The 21448-nt window shown below is 45.9% G+C and overlaps 1 protein-coding gene across 1 annotated transcript; it reads left to right on the plus strand.

Annotated features, from left to right (window-relative positions):
• The first annotated feature begins 15522 nt into the window (after positions 1 to 15522).
• Positions 15523 to 16470, plus strand: LOC125640577 (olfactory receptor 52E4-like). The gene has a single exon (XM_048859329.2). It carries the CDS (start codon positions 15523 to 15525, stop codon positions 16468 to 16470), a length of 948 nt encoding a protein of 315 aa, XP_048715286.2.
• The last annotated feature ends 4978 nt before the right edge of the window (positions 16471 to 21448 follow it).

Consider the following 21448-nt stretch of genomic DNA (forward strand, 5'->3'; position numbering starts at 1 on the left):
AATATAATTCAATTTAGTATCCTTGTGGCAGGAAAAACACTACAGGAGACGAACATTTTAACATTTAACTTCGCAAGGCGGAATTACACTAAAATGGGGAAGTTGGTTAAATAGAAGTTAAAAGGTACAGTGCCAAAAGTGAAATCCCTGCAAGCTGCCTGGAAATTCTTTAAAGACACCATAATAGAGTGTAACCTCTTTGTACGAGAGGGGCCTTTGAACTTTAGTGGGAATGTTCCAGTTGGGAAGAGCCTGTGTGCTGTAATCTAGCTTTAGAAACTACAACTCCCATGATGCCTGGGGGAAGAGCGAAAGACTCCCTCTTCCAGGGAGTGCAGAAGGGAGCGGGTGGTGGGCTCCGGTGTGGGAGAGCACTGTCTACACCAGGAGCTGCTGCTTTGAGCCTGCTGGGGCTTTGATGGAGCAGGGAGCCTCAGGTGGCTTCCCTGGGGCCAGGGCAGAGACTGTTGCTGTGCCGGGAGCTGAGGGAGGTGGGGGCTGCAGTGAAGGTCTGTGAATAACCCCCACCCTTATTTGGGAGAGTTCTTGCAAGTGTAGCCCCTCCATCCTCCTGTTCACTGACCCAGTGTGAGGTTGTTCAGGATAGGGGACGCCTATCTGTTGACTTTTTACACAACTTTGGGGACCTGGGCCTGAGGCTCCTTTGTGTGCTCTGCATTGTGAGTCAGTGTGCGTTCACCTCAGAGCAGACCCGCTCAGACAAACCACCGGGAACCAGGCTTTATTCTGTAAAGAACTTAGAACAGGATCCCAGTCCAGCAGCCTCCTCTCTGCTCCCCTGCTCCATGCTCCCAGCTCAGTCAGGGCTGAGACCCCCTGCTCAGGGGTGGCAGGTTTGTAGAAATTTTGGTGGTGCCCAGAACCTGCCCCTCCCGAAACTCCACCCCACACCTGCCCAAGGCTCTGGGAGGGACTGTGGGTGGGGGAGCAGGTCTGGGGTTCAGGACCTGGGCTGGGGCAGGGGATTGGCTGCAGGAGGGTTGCAGGGTGCAGGCTCTGGGAGGGCATTTGGGGATGGGAGGGGGCAGAGGGAGCAGGTGCAGGTTCTGGGAGGGAGTTTAGGGATGGGGGTGTGTGGAGGAAGGGGGTGCAGGGGTGAGGGCTGTGGGGTGAGGCTGGGGATGAGGGGTTCACAGTGCAGGAGGGGGCTCAGGTCTGGGACTTGGGGTTGGGGTACTGGGGGCGCAGGCTCTGGGGTGGGTCAGGGCCAGGGATGAGGAGCTTGGGGTGCAGACAGGGTGCCCCAGGGCTCGGGTCAGAGAGGACTCCCGCACTCTGCTCCCCACTGGCAGCAGCGAGCTCCGGGTGAGGGACCCCTCCTCTCCCCCCCAGCACACTCACTCTGCACATGCTCCTAGGGCCCCTCTCAGGTCCAGAAAGCCCCCTCGCCTCCCCTGTGGTGTCCCTTATACTGGGTACCGGGGGCGGGCTCCCATCAAGTGTGGCCTCCCCTGCTGTTGCCCCTCACCGTAGCCTCACTGGAGCTGGGGTATGGGGCTTCCCCTTGCCCAGCATGGGGAAGGAGTGGTGGCTGCGGGAGGAGGGGGGGCAGATAACAGGTCAAACACTCACCGAAGCCCCAGCAGCTGCTCCGGTGAGTGAGGTCCACTGTAGCTGATCAGGTCTCCCGCCGAAAGCCCCCTCGGCGTCTCCTCCTGGTGGGTGCCGGGGCAGGGGAGGGCTGAACTCAACTCCAAGAACAGTAACCCAAAAGCTACCCCCTAATTTTGAGTCTTTCTTTTTCTCAAGAAGGACCTCGAACAGCAACTAAAAAACTGCCAACAGGGGACTTCTTCTTTAAAAGATGCTCTAAAGAGAAAAGGAAAAGGAAAATTCTTAAAATGAACATTTCGATTAATTCTGTAAATTCCAAAAGTTGTAACTCTTTTTTCTTGGATTCATAGACCCATAGGGTGAGAAGAGTCTGCAAGGGTCAGCTAGTCTAACCCCCTGCCAAGATGCAGGATTCTTCTTTGTGTAATTAATAAAAGACCAGCATATATTTTACGGTGATCGTTAAAGCGGGAGTTGTCAGCTGTAACTTTATGTGAAACCCTGGACTGCACTTAACTGTTTAATATTGTCACAGTAAAACAAGGGTTTTATTAACCCCTTCAACCCACTGCGCACCTACTTTCCCCTCACAAACACAGCTGAACAAATGGGTAGGGTGGTAAGGACCTTAGCTGAGAGAAGAAAGTATCTGATGTTAGGAGACCCAGCTGTTGACCAATAGGGATGTCTTGTGAGTAGGGAAGACAGAACTTGCGTGGGAGATGGACCTCATCTGTGATATTGACTCCCAGGGGAGGTCAAAATGGCCACAGGCCTCACTATGCTGAAAACTTAAAGAAAACGGCTCTTTAAATTAGCTCTCAATAACCCCCTTCTCTCTCTCACCTCCCCTCAATGCCCCAAAAAAGCCAATACGTTAATCTAGGTAGTTCTTCTTCATCTTTGGAAGGAAGAGAGAGAGGAAGAGAGAAAACATGTAACTTATTTTAAATAGGTGGCATTCTGAATCTTCTGTGATGGAGGATTTCTAAGCAGATAGACAGAGGAGATTTAGCTTTGTGCAGGACTGGGGTTAATTGCTCTACCTCAGATGGTTGCAGCACAGTCCTTGGCATGCAGCAGAGGAGCCCTCTTGCTTGACCTAGAGGGTTTTTTGTCATAGGCTGGATGTTCCCAAACTATTATCCAGGAACCACAGGAAGTCTGAAAAATACAGCCCAGCAGTCCACAGAGAGCTGGCTGCTCACATCACTGGCTTTCCTCTTGCTTTCCAGCTACTAAATTGTAATTGGTAGGAAGATAAAAATACACAACATACTTTCCCAATTTTGCATTTCCATGCCACTCATTGTTTTAGTTATCTTAGTGGTATGTTATTATCATGAAGAAAACAGAAAGTGCCCCAGCAATCAGCTGATGGGAACAGGATAAGGTGGCATTTGCTCAGCAGTAATTCATCCAATAGACCCCTAACGTCACATAAGCATTGAATCATAACTAATCCACTATACGTCTCAGCCATTCCAGCCATTCTGTTCTGATTGCAACATGGCTATAGCCATTACTGGCCAAGGTGGATTTACAATTCTGAGACGTGATAAAGCAAACTAAGTCCACATTTCCAAGATCCCAGTGTGGATCAGAGGGTAGAATTTGCCCAACATGTCACAAATGCAAGCCAGTGAAGAGAGACTGAAAGGTCCATGTGTTCAATCACATCCACAAACCACTGACCCATACAGAACATGCAGGCACCTCTGTCATAAATAGGAGAGCTAGGAAACCTGCAGGGTCTGCCTGAGACACAGGGACATTTAAGCTGAGCTAATGTTCCCCCAACAAGTCCCAGTGGATTCAGACATAGGATGCATCCCTTTCTAAATATCCAGAAGAAGACAAAAAATCAGCCCCTCATTGAATAACTCAGGTCCTTGTTAGTTAAAAGTTGAATCAAGCTCTGAGATAAGGCTTCCCAAACATTTTGCTGGCATGGAACCCATTTCAATGAACTGTTTCTTCCTGAGACCCCAGACAGCACGGACGATGCTGTTTGGAAGAGCAAAATGGCATCTTCCACATAGTGTGACTTTGTGTGTACATTGTCTGTGAGGTCACACTGTGCTAAGGATGCCATTTTGTAGAGCAAAAAGGCATTCTTCAGGCATCCTGATCTTTCATGCACCAAACCAAAGGGAGGTTTAGGTTGGACATTAAGAAAAACTTCCTAACTGTCGGGGTGGTTAGGCACTGGAATAAATTGCCTAGGGAGGTTGTGGAATCACCATCACTGGAGATTTTTAAGAGCAGGTTGGACAAACACCTGTTACGGATGTTCTAGCTGATACTGGTCCTGCCACGAGTGCAGGGGACTGGACTTGAAGACCTCTTGAGGTCCCTTCCAGTTCTATGATTCTTGATCCTATACCTGCAAGGTGATGCTGTGCAGATCAAAATGGTGTCCTCCATACACTAGGGATCGCCACAGCCCTATCTGCTCATAGCGTAAGCCACAGTTTGTAAACCACTGTCCTGAGAGCATCTTGGGCTGGGACCCTTTGGATTAACCTTCTAATCAAGGCACGTTCAAGGTCACTGACCTATCTTTGAGTGGCCTGGCCCCAGCATATCTAAAAGGACCTAAATCCCAAGGATGAAGATCTGACCCCCATGTTCCTCAATCTCAGTGGAACTTTCTACCACGAGTGAAAAGCTCATTTGGACCTTTCCCAGGGGCCAAGCCCAGGCTGTGGAACAAAAGGTCCTCTCCCATGAGAACTAAGGGCCACTCCCAACCCTCCCCACCTTCCGCTCCAAGTGCAAAGTGCACTTCTTCAACCAGCCGTCTCTGGTATAAGCACTGGCTGTGTGGGCATCGGAAACCCCCAAACCCTATCAAAACAAACACTCCACACAGCGTCTTCCCCCTGAAGAGCTCTGTGCAAGCTTGGAAACTTGTCGCTTTATCAACATATATTAGTCCAATAAAAAGTATCCCCTCATCCACCTTGTCTCCCTAGACATTAGTCATGTCACTTAACACACATCTGGAAGATACTCAGCTAGTGTAGAGGTGAAGGTGAGAAAAGCACATGAATCGACTAGAACACAACTCCAGACATATGGCTCTCAGAGCTCGGCTCCCGGACCCTGAGCCTGCCCCTCTCTGAGCCCTTCTGGCCAAGGGACAATCTGCCCAGCAGGCAGCCCTTCACATGCCCCAGTTCTGTGCTTCCTCTACTATTGCATAGGACAGGTGCTGAAAACGAGGGACATTTCTGGGCTCCGAAGCCCTGCACTGACCCAGCTCCTGCTCATCAGAGAGGGGCTGCTGAGAGCAGCAGGAGGGTCTGGAGGGTCTCTGTGCTCTGTCAGAGGAGTGCTGGGCAGGGAGGTTTATAGCCGTCGCTGGGGGATCCCTGCAGGGTTTCTGAGAAGCCGCAGCTCAGGAGAGAGCGTGAGACAGACAAACAGCCCCCTGTTTTCCCCTGTGCCTGAGCATACAGTGCCCCAAGGGAGCTGGGGAAGGGGAGGTGTCAGGGACAAGCGGAGACAATGGGAAAATCTTCTTGCAAAAACATCAAAAGCAATAAATTGTTTTCCACGGGTTGTTAATTTGGGGGATTTTGTTCAAATATCACTACACCAGGGAGAGTCCTGACTCCTGATTCTTTGGGAGTCTACTCTGTTTTATGGCCTGTTTTGATTGTAGGGGAGGGTTGGATCCCACGTCCCTTCTGATTGCTTCTGTCCCTCATTTTTAAGAGGCGTGGACCAGGTTCTGCCTCAGAGACATGAGGCAACTCCCAACATAGTTAGCAAGAGCTGCACACCATGGCTGATGGGGTGGGGGGACAATTGTACTGGGACCCCAAACTCAGGGGCACCACAAAATGTTTGTAATATCTGCATAAATACAGTGAAATGACAGTGTGCGGGGCCCAGGAAATAGGATGTACCATGTCCCCTAAATTTCTCTTGACAGGCCTGCTGCAAACTGACCAGGGGGCGGATCTGCACTTTTTTAAAGCAAATGGCTTGTGGCTGTTACTGGTAGCAGTTGCATAGTGGAAATGTTTGTATTTCACAGCACCAATAATCCAGCAGTTATGTCTGATCTCAGTGTCCCATGAGGGCTGCCCAGCTATGTCCAGATTCTGCCCCCATAGATCTCAACGCTGTCTGTGTGTGAGATGTGTTGTGTCCCCTAGGTCTTTATGGTTCATAACTAATGTTTCTATAGCAACCTCCCACAGGACAGGTTACAGAGCAGGTTGCAGGCTGCAGCAGCTTTATGGGAATCACTTCACCCATTGCATAAGTGCAGCCAGCTGTAGTGTGAAACAGGCAAGTTGCTTCCACCTATCTATTCCATCCATCCCTCTCTCCACGCAGCCCTCTCTCTGCCTGTCTGTCCGGCACTGCACAGCCAGGGTTAAGGAGATGAAGTGGAAAAGGACTGCACAGCCAGGTGAATTTACAAGGGAATCCTTCCGGAGATATGAAGTAATTCCTCTGGTTGCAATTGAACCAGGACACCAAGTCCAATGCTCCTCACACCTTCATAAAGTGCCAAGGGAATCTTTGATAGCCACAAGTGTCCAACCCCTCAGTTTTAGGTCTCACGAACCCACTGAATCCCCACCAGGTGAGCAGGCTGGGGTGAGTCCAGGGAGAGGAGAAGTCAAGAAAATTGATATGATTGGTATTAGTGAAACCTAGCAGAACAACGCACAACTGGAACATTAATCACTAGATATGATCTATTTAAGAAGGATACAGTGGCCGGGGGCCGCCCTCTACATTAAAGATGCCATTACTTGCTTTGGAGTTATTGATACTTCAAAAGGACAGGACCAAGAACATAAGAAGACCCATGCTACAGTAAGCCACTCTTAGCCTGAAATCAAATGTCTGCAAAGTCTTTTGCACCAATTTAACTAAATGAGTTTAAAACCATGCCCTATGTTAATACAGTGCAACCCCATGTATACATGAGCCCTGTCATAAATATAAAGGGAAGGGTAAATGCCTTTAAAATCCCTCCTGGCCAGAGGAAAAATCCTCTCACCTGTAAAGGGTTAAGAAGCTAAAGGTAACCTCGCTGGCACCTGACCAAAATGACCAATGAGGAGACAAGATACTTTCAAAAGCTGGGAGGAGGGAGAAAAACAAAGGGTCTGTGTCTGTCTGTGTGATGCTTTTGCTGGGGATAGACCAGGAATGGAGTCTTAGAACTTTAGTAAGTAATCTAGCTAGGTACATGTTAGATTATGATTTCTTTAAATGGCTGAGAAAAGAACTGTGCTGAATAGAATGAATATTCCTGTCTGTGTGTCTTTTTTGTAACTTAAGGTTTTGCCTAGAGGGATTCTATATGTTTTGAATCTAATTACCCTGTAAGGTATCTACCATCCTGATTTTACAGAGGTGATTTCTTTACTTCTATTTACTTCTATTTCTATTAAAAGTCTTCTTGTAAGAAAATGGAATGCTTTTTCATTGTTCTCAGATCCAAGGGTTTGGGTCTGTGGTCACCTATGCAAATTGGTGAGGATTTTTACCAAACCTTCCCCAGGAAGTGGGGTGCAACGGTTGGGAGGATTTTGGGGAAAAAGACGTGTCCAAACTACGTTTTCTCAGGAAGCCAGATAAAGTTTGGTGGTGGCAGTGGATATTCCAAGGGCAAAGGGTAAAATAGTTTGTACCTTGGGGAAGTTTCAACCTAAGTTGGTAAAAGTAAGCTTAGGAGATTTTCGTGCAGGTCCCCACATCTGTACCCTAGAGTTCAGAGTGGGGAAGGAACCTAGACAAGCCCCAACCTCTACTTTGCACCCAGTGACCCCGGAAAACCCAGGCCAGGAGCTGGTCGAAGTTCTCCTAGCATGCGCAAAGCCACTAATATCTATCACTTGGATAATGGACAGAACTCTGCCCAAGACTCATTCATTACAGGCTGAGCTGTGAATGCTGGTGCAGTTAGCTCTGATGGTGTGGAGTAAAGTTACCAAAAGGGTTCATTAGAGGAAGGCGGGGTACACCTGGAGGTGGAATTCCCAGCTTGGGGAGATGCACCCGCGCTAGCTCTGACCCAGCTCGCTCACTGCAAATAGAAGTGTAGCTGCCGTGGCGTGAGCAGTGGGGCAGGCCAGCCTCCCAAGTACACAGCTAGGGGTTCTGTTGGGCTTGAACTTGGCCCCTCACACCACCACGCCTACCCTGCTGTGTTTAGCATGCTCACTTTATCAGAGCTGGAAGCGAAGTCTCCAGCTGCAATATCGATTGCACATGCACACTGTGCCAGTCCTTTATCAAATTTGCTTCTGCCTAAAGGGACCCTGCTCCCAGGGTCCTCTGCAGCCATCCATGCTTAATTCATGTCAAGTTATGCTCCCTCCAAAAGGACTGGCAGTGACGCCAGCCACAGGTCTCCTGAGCATATGTGGGGCTCCGATTGGCATTTCCAGGTACTCTAGCAGGGCAGTTCCGCTCTAGCTGCGAATCCTGTAAAAAGAAACGTTAGACACAACAGAACCATTCCATCTGAAGGGTTTGCTCTTCTCACATGAATTTATTGCTGGAACTGGTGCTGGCCTGACAGCCCTGGAGAAAGCTTACGGGGGTGTCAAGCTACAATCCCCCATGCCATTGAAATAGGCTTCATCTCTGACTGACAGAGGCTGCCTCTGAGGGGTGCTGGAACCAGGTGCGGGGGCCATGGTCCATCCACTTTTTGCCACAGGCCCGGCCTTCTTCTGCTCCGTATCCCTCTGAGGTCTCATTCCCCTGCCAAGTCAGAAGCGAGAGCTTGACTGGGGAGCCCGGTCCCCTCCATCTCCCCAGGGCTTCTGGCTTGGCAGCGGAGTGGGACCTTGGAGGGAAGAGTAGGGGCAGGGGCAGGTTCACAGAGAGGGTGTGGCCTCGTGCCCCCCCCCCCCTTTAGGAAGAATCTATTGCCTCTCTGCTGAGATTCCCCCCAGGGGAATAATTAGCCACCATTGTTCCACAAGTATCAGGGCTGAGCCATCCAAAATCCATTATTCATATGAATGGTCCTCCTCACATCACATTCCCTTCCCTCCCCCTAGGATACAATGCACAGTGAGTAAGAATGGTTCCACTTAGGTCTCTCTTTCAGCTGGCTGCAATGCGCCAGATCTCAGGCTGCGTTAAATGGGTACAACACGAATAGCTCCCTGCCCATTTATACCAGTTCAGGGCTGGGTCTGACAGCTAACAAAGCAGGAGAGTCTATTTTCAGGCAGGTATTTTGTGGACCGTTCTTACTACACCTAATGAGAAGAGTGCAGAGAAAAAGGAAGAAAAAGTGCTTTGAGCCCTCATTCACCGCTAAAAGCCTCTGTAATGAGTGTTGATTGGCTGCAGTGCAGGAGCCAAGAATAGGACATTTGTGACTCACTCTTTGTGTGGCATTAGCACAGGACACATGAAGAACTAATGCTGAGAAAATGCCACCTTGTCATGGCATTTTATTGCTACGCTGTTTATTGTAACCCACCTCTCATTTTAACCACTCTGCCAATCTTTGGGTCGTCTGCAAACTTTATCTGCAGTGATTTTCTATTTGCTTCCAAATCACTGATGAAAATATTGAACAGCAGGCCAAGAACTGATCCCTGCAGAACCCCACTAGAAATTCCCCCATTCACTGACAATGGCCCATTGACAACAGCTTTCTGAGATCTGTCAGTTAGCCAGTTTTTAGTCCATTTTACATGTACTCTACTGATATCAGGAGTACTTGTGGCACATTAGAAACAAACAAATTTATTAGAGCATAAGCTCTCATGAGCTACAGCCCACTTCATCGGATGCATAGAATGGAACATACAGTAAGAAGATATACATATACATACAGAGAAGGTGGAAGTTGCCATACAAACTGTGAGAGGCTAATTAATTAAGATGAGCTATTATCAGCAGGAGAAAAAAGATGTGAGGATACTTAACATGTGGAAATAGATTCAATATGTGTAATGACCCAGCCACTCTCAGTCTCTATTCAAACCCAAGTTACTGGTATCTAGTTTGCATATTAATTCAAGCTCAGCAGTTTCTCGATGGAGTCTGGTTTTGAAGCTTTTCTGTTGCAGAATTGCCACCCTCACATCTTTTACTGAGAGAACACTTCAACCTCTCTGGCCCCTCAGTAACAGACTTAAGGGTGGCAATTCTGCAACAGAAAAGCTTCAAAAACAGACTCCAACGAGAAACTGCTGAACTTGAATTCTTCTCTTCTGCAGACTAAACAATCCCAGTTCCGTCAGCCTCTCCTGAGAAGTCATGTGTTCCAGTCCCCTAATCATTTCTGTTGCCCTCCACTGGACTCTTTCCAATTTGTCCACATCCTTCCTGTAGTGTGGGGCCTAGGACAGAATGGCTGATTAAGTATCTGTGCACCCAGGCACCCTTCCTGTGGCTCAGGCTATGAGACAGAACAGGGAAGCAGTCACACAGCTGACCTCTCAGGATAGACAGAGGGGTGAAGGAGTGTAACCCGATCCAGGTCCCGATTTTTCAGGACTTTGTCCCTCACGTACTTCTGAAAACTAACTCTGTCTCTTTAAGACAGGATGTGGGTGTCTGTTAAAATGCTAATGATTCACCTAAAAGAAGGGAGGAGGAGCAGCTATGAAAGAACTACTGGGAGAAAACACACTTCTCAGCCCAGATCACAACTCTCTAGGTCCCAGTGCTGGGAGTGGGGATCACAAGGAAAGCATGAGATGGGGATGGGTGGATTTTTTGCATGGGCATAACCCTGGGGCTGGGAAGCTACTCCACGGTGGGCTAGCCAACATGCAAAGTCCCCTCACCAGACACTGGTTTCTTTCTTCTTTCCGCTGGAGCCTCTGTATTATTGGTTCATGAATGGCTACTGAAAGCATTTATTAAACTGGGTGTGTACCTGCCTGTGCATGGCTGTGTGAGTGCAAGACCTGAGAGGGTTGCAGATTGTCACAGCCTTGCAGCGTAAGAGGGGGCCCAGATGGGTATGTCATGAGGCTCAGTGGTACCTGACTTCCAGGTTGCAACCTGAGAAAGTCCATCACACCCATCCAATGAACAGGCACTGTTAGACCATGAACCCATTTCCCTCTTGTCATTCACTCAGTTACTGAGGGAGAGACTGTGGTTACAGCAGGGAATTCAGAGTGATTAATTCTGTCCATCATTTTCTGTGTGACTTTGGCTAAATCACATCTCCCTGTTCCTCAGTTTACCTATCTGTATAATGGGGTTATGTTCATAGTGACTTTCCTTTGCTTGGTGTTTTGAAGATCCTGCACAGTATGATGATAGTTACTGATGAGAATTACTGATCCCTTAATGACAGCCCAGGGTGCCTCCAGAAAGTGTTCGTGTTTCCTCTCAGTTGTCTCCCTCCAGATCTGTCTATCTACTATCTACCCAGTCATCCTGGGCATTTACAGGGTGTTAGATCAAATGGAGATCTAGATGTTATCCCTAGTTTTCTTGCTAATCAACTGTAATTTTTAAATATACACAAATACACACAACAGCCAATTCCTTGCTATCTCAGCACAGAGCCCAAGAGTTCTCACCTCCCTTTGGAAAGGTATCTTAGTTACTGTTTACTCCTAATGCTGGATAATTAGCACAGAAGCAGAGACAGGCTTGTCTCCAGCCTGTTTTCATTCAGATGCTGCTCCTCCCCTAGAGGCTGAGAAAATCCCACTGGGACTGCACAGAGCTCTATTATATACAGTGAACATCCCTGTGTGGACTCTCCGTGTGGGATGTTGCTACAGATGCTGCAGTGAGAGAGGTGTGAGACACGGCTACCTGAGACCAATTCCCAGGGAAGACGCTTCCATCTCCAAATTCACAGGTACGCATCTTTTGCTGAGAAGCTCACCTGTACGACAAACCCAGGACAACATGGGAATGATGGGCTAGAGAGCAAGTCTGGGGTCCTTTCCAATCTGCACAGCAGTTGAACAGCCAAGAGTTCTTGCCACAGATGATGAATTTGCTCCAGTATCACTGGCCAAAATGTCACTTTTCTCTATGCACCCCTGCCCATCCCTGCTCATGGCCTGCAGCTCCGAAGTGGCTGCATTTCAGTGGCAGAGGGGATCCTTCAGGATGAAAGGTTTTAAGAGATATACAATACAAGGCCAAATTCTGAGGCTGGGACACATACTTTGCTCAGACCCCACTAAGGCAAAACTCCCTGTGGAATATGAACTCAGTAAAGAGTTCAGGAGCCATCTGTGTGTTAATGCACAGACACTGTCAACACCTCTTCCACTTAAGGGTCTGACTGTGAATTGGGGGCTGTTACCTGAATTTTATCAGCCGGAATGCCTGGAGCTGCTAGGGCTCCTCACTGAATTTTTCAACATGGGTAAGACATATTTTCTCCAAGCTTCATTGAAGAAATTGGCTGAACTGTTATGCCATAAACTTTCAAAGACAATTCAGCCGGAAGCAGACCCCCAGCATGGGAAATTTCAGTCCAAACACCTACAATTTGGCAAACTTCCAAGCAACTGAAAATGAGGTCTTCCTATTAAAGTGTGTCTAAGTCATTGAAGACTAAGGGATATCCACAGTTCCACAGTCCTCCTCTTCTTACAGTTAGGAAGTTTTTCCTGAAATTTAATTTAATTCTGTTATGCTGGAAGTTTGAACACACTGCCTCTTTTCCTGTCCTCTGGTAAGACAGAACAGCTTTCCTCCACCTCTTAATGGCAGCCTTTCAAGTATTTGAAGAACGCTATCATGCCCCCCCTTAATATCCTCTTTTCCAAACTGAACATACCCCATTCCTTCAGCCTTTGGTCGTATGGCTTGTGTTCTATCCCTTTAGTCATTTTGTCACTCACCTCTGGATCCTTTCCATCCATTGGTGACCATAATTGGACACAGTACTCCAGCTAAGGCCAAACCAGTGCTTTGTAGAGAAATACTATCACATACCGCGACTTGAATGCCATGCCTCTGCTAATACAACCTAATGTTGCATTTGCCTATTTTGAAACAAACCAACAAAAAAAAAAAATAGACTAGCAGGTTTGGAAGGGACCTCTGGAGGTCATCTAGTCCAACCTGCTGCTCAAAGCAGGACCAATCCCCAATTTTTTCCCCAGATCCCTAAATGGCCCCCTCAAGGATTGAACTCACAACCCTGGGTTTAGCAGGCCAAGGCTCACACTACTGAGCTATCCCTCCTCTCAAAAAGTCAAACACCTGAGAGAAACATCAATCTAACCCCGGTGTAGACATGAAGAGGTAGACTTAAGAATTCTTCCGTCCACCTAGCTAGCACTTCTTGGGGAGGTGGATTACCTATGCTGCTGGAAGGAGTCCTGCCTTTAGTGTAAGTAGTGTCTACACAGAAACACTAAATCAGCTCTGCTATAGCGTTTTAATTGTAGACAAGCCTGCAGGCAGATTTTGCAAAAAATTCAGTCTGGATCTGCCGACATGGAGAGTTGGAGAATCCACCACTTCCCTTCACAGTTTGTTCCAGCAGTTAACTACCCTCAGTGCTGAACATTTGGCCATTATTTCCAGCTGGAATTTGTCTGTGTTCTGCTTCTACCCCTTGGTCCTTGCTTTGCCTTTCTCCTCTAGATTACAGAGTGCATCAGTACCCACGGTTATCTCGCCATGAAAGTGTCAGCTTGATCAGTTTTTTTGATAAGTTAAATAGATGAAATCCTTCAAGTTTCTCATGGTCCAGCTTTTTCTCCAGCCTCCAATCATTTTTGTGGCTCTTTTCGGCACCCTCTCCAATTTTTCAACATCCTTTTAAAATGTGGACCTCAGAAATTGATGCATGTGGTTTCACCAATGCCATGTACAGAGGTAAAATCCTTCTCCTGCTCCAACTCACCCTCCCCTGTTTATGCATCCAAGGATCGTATCAGCCCTTTTGGCCACAGCATCACACTGGGAGCTCACAAAGAGCTGGTTTTACACAATGACGTCTAAATCCTGTTCAGGATCCTTGCATTGCATAATACAGTGTCCAAGACTGCGGGTCAGGCCTGCATTTCCTGTTATGAGAGGATACGTTTGCATCTGACTGTATTAAAACATTGCGTTTGCATGGGACACTCTTACCAATGTTCCAGATCAGTCGGTATGCCTGCCCTGTCCTCCTCATTTTCATCACTCTGCCAATCTTTGGGTCATCTGAAAATTTTATCTGCAGTGATTTTCTGTGTCCTCTCAGATCATTGATGAAAATACTGCCTAGCATTGGGTCTAGAACTGATCCCTTCAGAATGCCACTAGAAACAGCCCCGTTCACTGACAATAGCCGATTAACAATTGATTTCTGAGATCTGTCAGTTCAACAGTTTTAGTCTATTTTATTTGTGCACGACTGATATTGTAGAGTGTTAATTATCTTATCTCAGAGTTTTCCCTGATATATCAAATGCCTCAGGAAAATCAAAGCTGATTACATCTGCATGGTTCCCTTGCTCAGTCAAATGTGTACTCTATTAAAGGGAGGAAATCAGGTTTATTTGATGAGACTGGGTTTGCATAAACAGTGTTGTTGAATGGCATTTCTTATATTATCAATTTTTTTTCTTGAACTAATTCCATACCAGCTTTTCCATTGCTTCCTAACCTTCGCAAATCTTTTTTTTTAAATAGTACCTTCATTTTTTTTAATACTTTACATGTAACAGAGGAATTTCCTTAAAACTTTTCTAGGATTCCTTTTGTTCTTAATATACTTAATAACCTCCTTTTTTGTAATCCTCAGCCTGCCAACTTTGGATTTTCCCCTGATGTCTTCAGTGTCCCTTATCAGTTTTCATAACTTCTGTTATGAGTTGCTAGCTATTTTCCCTTTTCCCCATTGATATAAATATATCTTCCCCACCCTAATTACTGCATTCACTTTGCAACTGGACCTACTTTTTAGCCAAAGGTTTTCAGCATCTTGACGGAGCAATCATGCCTTTCTTGCTATCTCATGATCTCTTTTTAAAAAACACTCTCAATTTGCATTCACATTTTTTGTCTAATTATTTCCTTCCAATCAGTTTTGATGAGAGTTTTCCTCAGCTTTGGGGAATTAGCACTTTAAAAGCACTAAGTGTCTATAGAAAGTACTGATTTGGTGTTCTTCTCTGTTTCTCCATTTGAATGTAATCAGTTCCGTTCTTTATTTTGCTGTCCTCTATTATATGTTCCCCTTGTTTGTCTCTTCTCTAAACAGCCTCAGACTTTTCAGTCTGTCCACATATGGCAGCCTCCCTATTCTCAGAGCCTGTCTTGGAATCCCCTTTTTATTTGCTAGATCATTTATAGAGACCAGGTAACCAAAACTGAGCACATATCCAAAGCAGATTAGTTTCCATTGCATTCTGAAGGCATCCAGATATTGTTTTTATTTTGGCCACTGCTGTGAAGGAGCGGGTGTTTCTCCAGAGCTGTTATCAGTGATGCCCAGGCCCTTTCTCTGAGGTGTTTTCTAGTTGGGATGTTTCCAAGGTTTGGGGTTTTCTCTACTCTTATATTTTAAGCAACCAGATGACAAATGGGAACTCCCTACATGGATTCTCTAGCCTGGCTTTCATTGTGTTAAGGAACAATGATTGAAAACCAATATTCACACTCGTGTTTCCTGTTGGTGCCTCTTAAGGTTTCCCCCACTAAGACATGTAAGAATTATTGATGCATGGAGCATCATCATATATTGAATTGGCATAAGAAGGGTCAGTTGTTCAAAATTCATTTATTTAAATAAGAAGAATGTCATTTCTCTGTGTATGAAGAGCAACCAATCTACTTCACTCACAAGAACAGTCTCCGCTAGTGTATGTAGTGTCTCATATTAACATTGTCTCTCCATCTAGGCATTTGTAAAGCGACCATCACCCTGCACCCTGGGGACATACAAGAAGTGACGGGAAACTACAGTGTATGCGGGAGACACCATTCTGCCTTAGAGTTGGACACCTTCTCCCCTACTCCATGTCAGATTCCAACACAACTGACTTCACAAACCCCTCCACCTTCATCCTGATGGGCATTCCTGGCCTGGAGGCTGCTCATGTCTGGATCTCCATCCCCTTCTGCACCATATACACCATAGCCATCTTGGGAAACGTCAGCATCTTGTTCATCGTGAAGATGGAGCCGAGCCTCCATGGGCCCATCTATTATTTCCTCTGCATGCTGTCTGTTACCGACCTGGTCCTGTCTACGTCCACCATGCCAAAAATGTTGAACATCTTCTGGTTCAATTCCACTGAGATAGATTTCAGTGCCTGCCTCACCCAGATGTACTTCATTCACTGTTTCTCAGCAATGGAGTCTGGGATCTTAGTGGCCATGGCTTTGGATCGCTACGTGGCCATCTGCCATCCCCTGAGACATTCTACCATCCTCACAAATTCTGTTGTGGCCAAGATTGGCCTGGCCATGGTGCTGCGCAGTAGCATACTTGCATTCCCCTATCCCTTCCTGGCAAGGTGTTGGCCATACTGTAGAACCAACATCATCCCCCACTCGTACTGTGAGCACATAGCTGTGGTGAATTTGGCCTGTGCCGACACCCGCCTCAGTAGTTATTATGGCCTCTTTATTCTATTCTCTGTGATCTGTCTGGATGTTTTTTTTATCACCGTGTCATATATCCAGATCCTCAGGGCCATCTTCAGCCTCCCCACAAAGGATGCCCGACTCAAGACTTTTGGGACCTGTGGCTCCCACCTTTGTGCCATCTTGGTTTTTTACATTCCAGATTTCTTCTCTTCCATCACACATCGGTTTGGCCACAATGTGCCCTTGCATTTCCTCATTCTCATGGCCAATGTGTACCTTTTGGTGCCCCCCTTGTTACACCCTATCATCTATGGTGTGAGGACCAAACAGATCCGGGAAAGGCTGCTCCGGCTCTTTCCTCATAAAGGGACCTAAAAGTTTTCTCCTCGTGATCGGGGTCTCAGGCTGAGCTCTGTGAAGAGCTGGCTGGTGATATGGTGCTGGGCCCCCTTCCCTGAATCACTTGTGGGAATCACTTGTGGGCCCCTTCCCAGAATCACTTGTGGGAATCAGTTGTGGGAATCACTTGTGGCAGTGGGAGAATTCTAGTTTGGATATTAGGAAAAAAGGTCAAACATTCCTTCAAAGCTTGTAACATCTTTACCCCTTACCCGCTTTCCCATTAAATCTTTCTCTTTTTTTACCATATTCCACAGTACTCATATCAGCACCCCTCTTAAGATACCCAGATTTCACTCCTTATGTTTCAAGGGTAATCTGAAATTGTTCCAAAATAATTTATTTGAATTTACAATACTCTAAAGCATTCTCAATTGGCATTTTATTGAGTGTATACAGAACTTTATCAGTTAACTTTGCAACTAAAGTGTTCATCTTCTGGTCATCAGGAATCACACATAGCCTCTCAAAGATAGTGAATTATTCAGCAATATCAATGGCCTCATTGTATGCAGGACACAACTGTTCCAATTTGTGGATTTTTGGAGAGGTGGAAATTTGTGGAGGGTTCTGGTTCTGCTTGTCCAGGAAGTCCAACAGGTGTTTCTGTGCTCCATCTTTCTCCTTAATTTCTTGTTATTTTGGTTCCCTAGACCTACTCTTTTCAGCCTCCTCTCTGGCAGTCTCTGTCTTCTTTAACTTAAAAATTCACCTATGTGCTTTTTCTTTTTCTGCTGCCTGCAATTTGAATAGCTCCAGTTTTGAAATTGTTTGCTGCTTTCTCTCATTTTGTTGCTTTTTCTGTCCCTACTTCCCTTTCTGAAATAAGGAAACAGAAAATAAAAACAATGGTGACCTATTTGATCTCCAGCCACCACGCTTAACAACTCTGCACAAGTGTATGAAGTTCAAATTTCACTCAGAACAACAAGGTGTGCATTTCACACTGCTTGTAATGCCACTGTGATGGACTTCCTCAGGATGCAATCTGCACTGCTGATCCCTCTAGCATATCAGTCTGGGCCCCCTCCCCTCTCAGGCTATGAGAAGCTTCAGTCACCTACAGGTCCTGCACTTACAAAAACGTTCACAGGCAGGGACACACCCAGTTGAGTTACATGAATGCTTTCACCAGCAACCCGTGAACCCACTGTAGCAAAGCTCCAGTCAAGTACCCCCAGTTCACCAGCCTAGGACACAGAGCTGACTGTCTTGTCCTGCTCATAAGCCTGAATGGTAAGTTTATTACTCATCTGCCCCTTCCTCATTGTGGAGAGGACAATGCACCAGCCCCTGATCCTGAGCAGATTTCCCTTTATACTTCAAACAACACACTGGTTTAGGTTAAAAAAATAAAACAGATTTCAGAGGAACAGCCGTGTTAGTCTGTATTCGCAAAAAGAAAAGGAGTACTTGTGGCACCTTAGAGACTAACCAATTTATTTGAGCATGAGCTTTCGTGATCTGATGAAGTGAGCTGTAGCTCACGAAAGCTCATGCTCAAATAAATTGGTTAGTCTCTAAGGTGCCACAAGTACTCCTTTTCTTTTTGCGAAAACAGATTTATTAACTACAAGTAATAAGTGTTCAGATCAAAGAAGATTACCTAAGAAATAAAGCAAAATTGCAAACTGAGTTCTATAAACTAGACAGGATTTGAATCAATGAGTGTCTCACCCTGATGGTAGAAACAGTTCCCCAATCCTCCATACATGGGCCGGGATTTCTTCTTTCCAGCCTGGGACCACCTGCCCGGTCACAGTCTTTTCCCTCTAGCCATGCTTTCAGGTGTTCATTTGTGGGGGACAGGGAGTGAGACCAAGTGGTGATGTCACTTTCCCTTTTATAGCTTCTGCCAGGTGGATGGAACCTCGTTTTTCAAAATAAAGCCCACAGCAGTTAGTGGAAACGTACAGGCACAAGATTGAGTCCAGAATCATCTGAGTTGGTTACGTGCTCTTGCATGCTTCAGTGAGTCATAGAAGTGAGTCATATTCTGGTCCATGGCCCATTGTGCTCATTAATGGGGTATGAATTTGAATAATCCATTCACAGTGTGCTGGCTAGACTGAATGTAAACTACATTTTGGGAATGACCACAGGAACAAACACATTTGAAATGTAGGTACATAGGTCATTTCAAATCCCAAAATGAGACATGCATACAAATATGATGGTCATATTCAGCAAACCATAACTTTTCCATTGACACCTCATAGGACATATTTTGTACATGAATTGTTGCAATTACATAACAGTGGTTAATATGGAGGTGCCAATATGTTGTTTTGGGGTACATAGTGTCACAGCAATATATCTATCAAATGGTATCATCTTGTCCAACTAGTGCTCGAAGCAGGACCAACTCTACCTAAATCATCCCAGCCGGGACTTTCTCGAGCTGTGCCTTATAAACCTCTAATGCTAGAGATTCCAACACTACCCTAGGTAACCCATTCCAGTACTTGAACACCCTCCCAGTGAAATAGTTTTTCCTAATATCCAACCTAGACCTCCCCCACAGCAACTTGACATCATTGCTTCTTGTTCTGTCATCTGCCACCATTCAGAACAGCCTAGCTCCATCCTGTTTGGAACCCCCTTTCAGGTAGTTGAAGGCTGCTATCAAATCCCTCCCTCACTCTTCTCTTCTACAGACCAAATAACCCCAGTTCCTTCAGCTTCTCCTTGTAAATCATGTGTCCCAACCCTCTAATCATTTTTGTTGCCTTCCGATGGACTGTCTCCAATTTGTTCACATCCCTTCTGTAGTGCAGGGACCAAAACTGGATGCAATACTCCAGATGTGGCCTCACCAGGGCTGAATAGAGGAGAATAATCACTTGCTTCGATCTACTGGCAATGCTTCTACTAATGCAGCTCAATATGCCTTTAGCCTTCTTGGCAACAAGGGCACACTGCTGACTTATGTCCAGCTTCTCATTTACTGTACTCCCCAGATTGGTTTCTGCAGAAGTGCCGCTTACCCAGTTGGTCCACAGCCTGTAGCAATGCATACAGGACTCTGCATTGTCCTTATTGAACATCATCAGATTTCTTTTGTCCCAATCCTCCAATGTATCTAGGTCACTCTGGACCTATCCCTACCCCCATCCCTACCTCTCCCCACAGATTAGTGTTGTCCACAAACGTGCTGATGGTGAAATCTATCCCATTATCCAGCTCATTGATGAAGATGAACAAAACAAGCCCCAGCACCGACCCTGGGACACTCTGCTTGATATAATCATCATCATACTTGACTTTTCTATTTTGGTGGAAACCAAAGGCTGGGTTGTTGCAAGCGAACTGTATTTTGCCTTCTGTGTAATCAGTAAAGCATTGTGAAAGCTGTTTTGTTGCTGGCTCAGTGAAACCAACTCTTAGAATAACCACCCATTTGAGTCAGCTCCATTCTTTGGTGTTTTCCCTAATGTACCGATCTCACTGTGGGCCCACCTGGAACCCCAGTCACAGGCTGCTAAAAAAATTCTTCTATTTTACGGAGAACAAGAGACACCCACATCCAGGTGAGCACAATACAACACCTGCACACCTACCTCAGTGACCATGAGAATGATCATACTGGATCATACCAAATGTCTATTTACCCCAGTATCCTGTCTTCTGACAGTGGCCAATTCCGGGTGCCATGGAGGGCATGAACAGAACAGGTAATGATCAAGTGATCCATCTGCCAGCACCCAATCCCACTTTTTGCAAACAGAGGCTAGGGAAAACACCTCTGCCCATCCTGGCTAATAGCCATTAATGGACCATTAATATGTCGAGTTCTTTTTGGAACCTTGTTATAGTCTTGGCCTTCACAACATCCTGTGGCAAAGAGTTCCAGAGATTGACTGTGAGTTGTGTGAAAAAATACTTCCTTTCATTTCTTTTAAACCAGCTACCTATTAATTTCATTGGGTGACACCTAGTTCTTGTGTTATGAGGAGGAGTAAATAACACTTCCTTATTCATTTTGTTTAAACCTTTCATGATTGTATAGACCTCTCTCATACCTCCCCTTACTCATCTGTTTTCCAAGCTGACAACTCCCAGTCTTGTAAACTGGAGTAATAGGAATAGGATGAAATTTAATAGTGAGAAGTGTAAGGTCATGCATTTAGGGATTAATAACAAGAATTTTAGTTATAAGCTAGGGACACATCAACTAGAAGTAACGGAGGAGGAAAAGGACCTTGGAGTATTGGTTGATCATAGGATGACTATGAGCTGCCAATGTGATATGGCTGTGAAAAAAGCTAATGTCATCTTGGGATGCATCAGGAGAGGTATTTCCAGTAGGGATAAGGAGGTTTTAGTACCGTTATATAAGGCACTGGTGAGACCTCACCTGGAATACTGTGTGCAGTTCTGGTCTCCCATGTTTAAGAAGGATGAATTCAAACTGGAACAGGTACAGAGAAGGGCTACTAGGATGATCCGAGGAATGGAAAACTTGTCTTATGAAAGGAGACTCAGGGAGCTTGGCTTGTTTAGCCTAACTAAAAGAAGGTTGAGGGGAGATATGATTGCTCTCTATAAATATATCAGAGGGATAAATACCAGAGAGGGAGAGGAATTATTTAAACTCAGTACCAATGTGGACACAAGAACAAATGGATATAAACTGGCCACTAGGAAATTTAGATTAGAAATTAGACGAAGGTTTCTAACCATCAGAGGAGTGAAGTTTTGGAATAGCCTTCCGAGGGAAGTAGTGGGGGCAAAAGATCTATCTTGCTTTAAGATTAAACTCGATAAGTTTATGGAGGAGATGGTATGATGGGATAACATGGTTTTGGTAATTAAATGTTCATGGTAAATAGACCCAATGGCCTGTGATGGGTTTTTAGATGGGGTAAGATCCAAGTTACCCAGGAAAGAATTTTCTGTAGTATCTGGCTGATGAATCTTGCCCATATGCTCAGGGTTTAGCTGATCGCCATAT

This window comes from Caretta caretta, chromosome 1, assembly GCF_965140235.1.
Source record: "Caretta caretta isolate rCarCar2 chromosome 1, rCarCar1.hap1, whole genome shotgun sequence".
Classification (NCBI taxonomy): domain Eukaryota; kingdom Metazoa; phylum Chordata; order Testudines; family Cheloniidae; genus Caretta; species Caretta caretta.